Source organism: Habropoda laboriosa, unplaced genomic scaffold (genome assembly GCF_001263275.1).
Source record: "Habropoda laboriosa isolate 0110345459 unplaced genomic scaffold, ASM126327v1 scaffold187, whole genome shotgun sequence".
Classification (NCBI taxonomy): Eukaryota; Metazoa; Arthropoda; class Insecta; order Hymenoptera; family Apidae; genus Habropoda; species Habropoda laboriosa.
This window is the reverse complement of record NW_017100299.1, coordinates 49,434-54,849: the sequence shown is the minus strand read 5'-3', so window position 1 is coordinate 54,849 and position 5,416 is coordinate 49,434. Positions and strand designations below refer to the sequence as shown.

The window sequence follows — 5,416 nt, the reverse complement described above, 5'->3', positions numbered from 1 at the left end:
CTTGACAAAAAACCGTTACCACGATTACATGTGCCCCCTGAAATAATGTAACTTTGTCCTAAAAACTTTTTTCATGCAACAGCAAAGAAGGGAGATATTTAGGTATGTAATTCCATTTAGCTGAGCCACCCTGTATAATCAGCAGTCAATTAAAGGTATACTCGTCAGGTAGACCGACATACTGGCCAACAGACACGAATAAAACACTCAGACATACTTGACATAGCGATTACCAACACAGATCTTGACATAAAAGCGAAAGAACTATTTGAATTGTCCTCAGACCACACACCAACAACCATCGAACTCGAACAAAATGCAGCAAATACTGAAAAAGCAACGTTAACGAACAATACAACAAACTGGACAACGTACAGAGAATTCATAAATAATAACCTACACTGTAACATATCTACTCTTAAAACCAGCATATGATATAGAAATAGCAGAAGTAGCTTTAACCATCATATTACAAACACCAGCATATATTTTAACAAGTAATAAAACAAGAGAAATAACAACAACAAAATACCTGAAATACATAACGCAATTAATCGAAAATAGAAAAAGAATAAGAAAAATATGGCAAAATACACGATGGCCTCGGTACAAAAGTCAGGTGAATACACTTACTAACAAAATTAGAAACAAATCCGTAAAATAAACAACGATAACATTAGAAACTTTATTACGAACCTGGATTACAGTAAAAGAACAAACTATTCATTATGGAGAAATACAAAATGTTTCAAAAAAGTAATTATACCGATACTACCGATTCAAAAGCAAGATGGAAGGTGGACGAAATGTATAGAAGATCAAGTAAAAACCATAGCCGACTACCTGCAAGAAATATTTACAAATAAATCACACACTCCCTTATCTAACAACAACAACAAATCACTGACTCACAAAGCAGTTAAAAAAAAAGAAATCTTAACAATAATAAAATACTTAAAGATCAACAAAACGCCCGGATATGACCTCATAACGGCGAAAATGCTAAAAGAACTACCGGAAAAGGCACTGAGATTCTTAACAATCCCGACAAACGTCATATTCAGGATAGGTCATTTCTTGTAAATCTAAAAGTGTGCAGAAATAATACTACTGCATAAACCAGGCAAAAATCCAAAATTCTTTCTCCTTCCAATAATCTTCAAAATTATTGAAAAAACCATCCATAAAAAACTAATGTACGAAATTACTACAAAACATTTAATTTAAAATCACCAGTTTAGGTTTAAAAATAAACCATAACACAATGGAACAAATTCATAGAGTGGTGAATAACATAATCCGTTCCATAGAAGAAGGTAAATATTGTACCGTAATATTTTTGAGCATTGAGAAAACCTTTAATAAAGTCTGGCATAAAAGACTATTACAAAAACTGCAAACAATCCTTCCTAAAAATGTATATCCAATTATCTCTTCTTACCTCATAAACAGATATTTTTACACCAACAACTTGTCTTCCTTAAGACAAATTCATGGTTTAGATTCGGTTACATACTAACAGTGGTCACCGTCAGGCGACCGCCTATGCCAGAAAGTTTCTTGAGAATATCTCGGAAACTAGGATCGAGCGGCGGTAACACGTAGAGGAAAAAGTTGTTCAAAATGATAACCTTGAACACAAATTTCAAGGTCATTGAAATTAGCGAGGAGTCCCCTTTTTTGCATAATTACTACTTTGTTCACAATTGCACATTGTTCCCATTAAAAAATTCAAAATAGTAATATAACTTCTTCTTATTTTGAAAATTCAGTAATTATTTTATGTAACAAACATTTCACTTCATTACAGTATTCATTGATCGTTTTGAAGGGAATGACGTTAACTTGTGTCTCTTTAAAGTAAGTTACATTTGAATAAAATATATTTTACACTTTATGTAGTTTTGGATAACATTAGTACTTTATATCAATGATACATCTGTAAGAGGTATTTAAGGATAGGAGGATAGTGCGTGATCTGGGTTACTTAGTACCCACACAGTAAGTTCTCTTTTTTAGTCTTTATTATTTATCTGATAAGAGGTATTTAAGGATAGGAGGATAGTGCGTGATCTGGGTTACTTAGTACCCACACAGTAACTTCCCTTTTTTAGTCTTTATTATTTATCTTGCTCACGAGGTTTACACTTTACTTATTGCTTGCTGACTGTCTGCTTGACTGACTCTGACTCTCTAAGTCACCTCGCGAGCTTCTTTCTCACCCTCTTCTTTTTCTGATTGGTTGTAACCAATCAGCAATTTTGTCTTTAACCCGCCGCTAGTCCTTTACGCCCTTGGCGCGCTTTTTCCAGGACCGCGGCGAATTATGGTGGGGGCGTATTGTCCGCTGTAGCGCATTTGGCAACGCCGCGCATTTTCCTCCAGGTCCGGTATTTGGGACATGTGGCCTGGGCCTCTGGGCCCGTACGCGGACCTTTCGGCAACCCTTGGTTTATGACCTGGTAAATTGCTATTGAGACCGTTGGTGAAAGTTTCTACGAAAACATGCATTGTTAGATTTACTAAACATTAAACAGACTAAAACGGTTTTCTCAAAAATAGCTTTGCTAGCGCGCCCGTCATAAACCGTGTTGGTCGTCCACGCGGCAAATACTTGCTTCTGCCCTACAGCTGGTCGCCACACATCACTATATTAAACATTAAAAAAAGAAATGCAAAATGTTCAAAAATACATAAAGTTATTTTATAAATTTAATAAAAGAATTTCTAACTCACAAGATTGTGGTCTCGACATGTTTCATTTTTATCTCAAAGTTCTTCTATAGAAAGGGTGTTATACCTCATATTTTTACAACTATTTGAAATAAACATCATTATTATTATCATTATTATCTTTTCAAATTTTTAAATAATGTAAAACTTTAAACACCGTTTCATTTCAAATAAACTGTAAAATAAGGTATGTTATACATCACATAAAAGCTTTCAATGAACTCTCAAATTATTAAAAAGAATTTTGTTGTTATTAATGTGTAACATTTGTTGTATCCGTAATATTTTCTTCGAAAAATTAAGATAGGTGGACATATGAAATGCAACTTCAGTAAACAATGGCGATGTGTTAAATACTTTGATATAAATTTAAAAAGGTAAAATAAGTTCAAATACGCGCATTGCCACAATTGTTTGTAAGAAATGCGAGATTTCGGCGGCGAAGTGGTGGCCTGGACTTTGTCACCCAGGAAGAGAAAGCGCGCGGGTACCTGAGGGTACCATAAACTAAGCCCTTTCCCCGGAAAGTCGAACGAGGGGCTCCAACGGTTTTTCGGAGCAACGCGGGATACGACGCGGAGAGGACACTTTTGAAATAGCCGTCGAGCGAGACGGACACCGAAGCATTTTAGCAGTCGCTTACCACTACACTTTAATACATTTTTGGTTAATACCCTATCCTGTGTTAAATTTACTTAAGTTGTGCTTACATGTTAGTATATTTCATTAACAGAATATGTATTGTATATACATATACAGGGTGTCCCGTAACTCTTTGAACATCCGAAAATGGGGGGTTGCTGGGGTGACCCTGAACAACTTTTTCCTTTTCCAAAATGTAGTTTGAAGCTTCGTTTTCGAATTATTAACGAAAAACACTGGCCAATCACAGCGCCCGTAGAGCCCGCGCTCAGGGACGGGCGAACAGAAATTCACCCGCGCGCCATCGTGAACGACGCGTACGCGTGACTTCTCGGTTATCGATCGCTGTCAAAAAAATTTGACTTTGCACCGCTATTTTTATAAGGCTTAGAGAAATGGTTTTTTGCTGTCATTCCGACGTTTGTATAAATTTTTACAGTATTTTAATAAATGTATTTACAGTATTACAATGAAATAGACGCTCGTCCATAAGTTCAACGAATTTTATAGCATGAAGCTCATTAAGAACATTGAATCATACATGCGGTACTACATTTAAAAAGTAATTTTTAGGTTTACATGATTGCTTAAAAGTAGAAATTTTGTATATGTCTACATGCACTATGCATTCATAGATAAGCACGAACGAGCGACTTAAACTGGGAAAAGTTAACTTGGTGAAAAGAAAGTAGGTACACCTTGCTTCTACAATACAGATATTTAAACTGTGCACATCTGACGGATTTATATCTATTTTCATATTTTACAGCGTAATATAAAACTTCGGATTAATAAATAATGCGATTATAATACTGAAAAATGTTTGCGAACAAACATTGTATTGTGGTCCTTAATGAAGCGTAATTTCTTTTTCTAATGGTAATTCATGAAAATATTAGTTTATCTCACCTGAGTTTTTTGGGGCCGTAATCCATTATCTTCAGAAGAATTAATAATGTTCTGTTCGATCGCAGGATTCACAATAATCTTCGTGCCTTTCGCTTGATTTTTCGTTTCTTCCATGGAATTTGTCTTATACGTTTTGCTTGGTTGAATATCAGGAACCACTTTTTCTTGCGTTTCACTGGGTTTCGTTTGAATAATGGAAACACTGTTTTTCTTTTCCTTTCCACCATCTGGAAAACGGAATAGATGAGTAATAAAAATTATTCCAAATTACAGAATTTTAACATCAAACGGAACTCCGAATTTAACAAATTTCTAAACATCTTAACACACATTTGTACATACACAGTACTCCTTCTAATTGTTTAATTAACTTAATGTATATTAGAAATGAGGCTTGTGGTTTTACAGTCGAACCACGATAACTCGAATCTCAAGGGAAGTGCTAAAATCTTCGAGTTATAGAGGTTTCGACATATCCAAATTTTTGAGTAAAAGATTTAACAAACGGATATTCGACATACTAAGTTTTCAATTGTAATGGCTTAAAGAAAGAAAAATTCCATTTTTGAACGTAAAATATTTATTGTATAAATATATAAACATAATTATAAGACGAATGCTAGGTTATTATAATGGTTATAAAGGAGTTGAAAGAAAGAAAGGAAACAATATCGAATGATTGGTTTCGAGTTGCAAAGGCAGCGGCGATAGAAGCTCGACTTATAGAGGTAAACTTCGACTTGTAGAGGTCTAGATATTCTAAACTCGAGTTACAGAGGAAAAATAATGCAACTGGACTGGACTTATAGAGGTTTTCACAGCGGAGCGGAAGGGGATGAACACAATTGTAGTCTTATAGAGGTTTTCGAGTTATAGAGGTTCGACTGTACTATAAAATATATACATACATATGTTAATTTTTACTATTTAGTATTGTTGAGTTCATATTCACTAGAAGTGCAATAGTGTGTCTATCAATGATGAACTGTGTAATAACAATAAAGTAAATACATAATAATGTCATGTATAATATTTCTCTATTTATAAATTTCTAGTATTATATCAAATATCTGTCTTTTAATACTGTAGCAAAATAATTTATGCTTGAAATCTTCAATAAGTAGTAAATAAT

The 5,416-nt window shown here is 34.3% G+C and overlaps 1 protein-coding gene across 1 annotated transcript in view; it reads right to left on the bottom strand.

Annotated features, from left to right (window-relative positions):
- The window catches only part of LOC108573946 (mucin-5AC), a 50,226-nt gene that overhangs the window by 36,337 nt on the left and 8,473 nt on the right, over nucleotides 1–5,416 (bottom strand). The window contains exon 3 of the mRNA XM_017936438.1: nucleotides 4,285–4,511. Coding sequence (XP_017791927.1) covers nucleotides 4,285–4,511 — 227 coding nt within the window. The remainder of the gene's footprint in view (nucleotides 1–4,284; nucleotides 4,512–5,416) is intronic.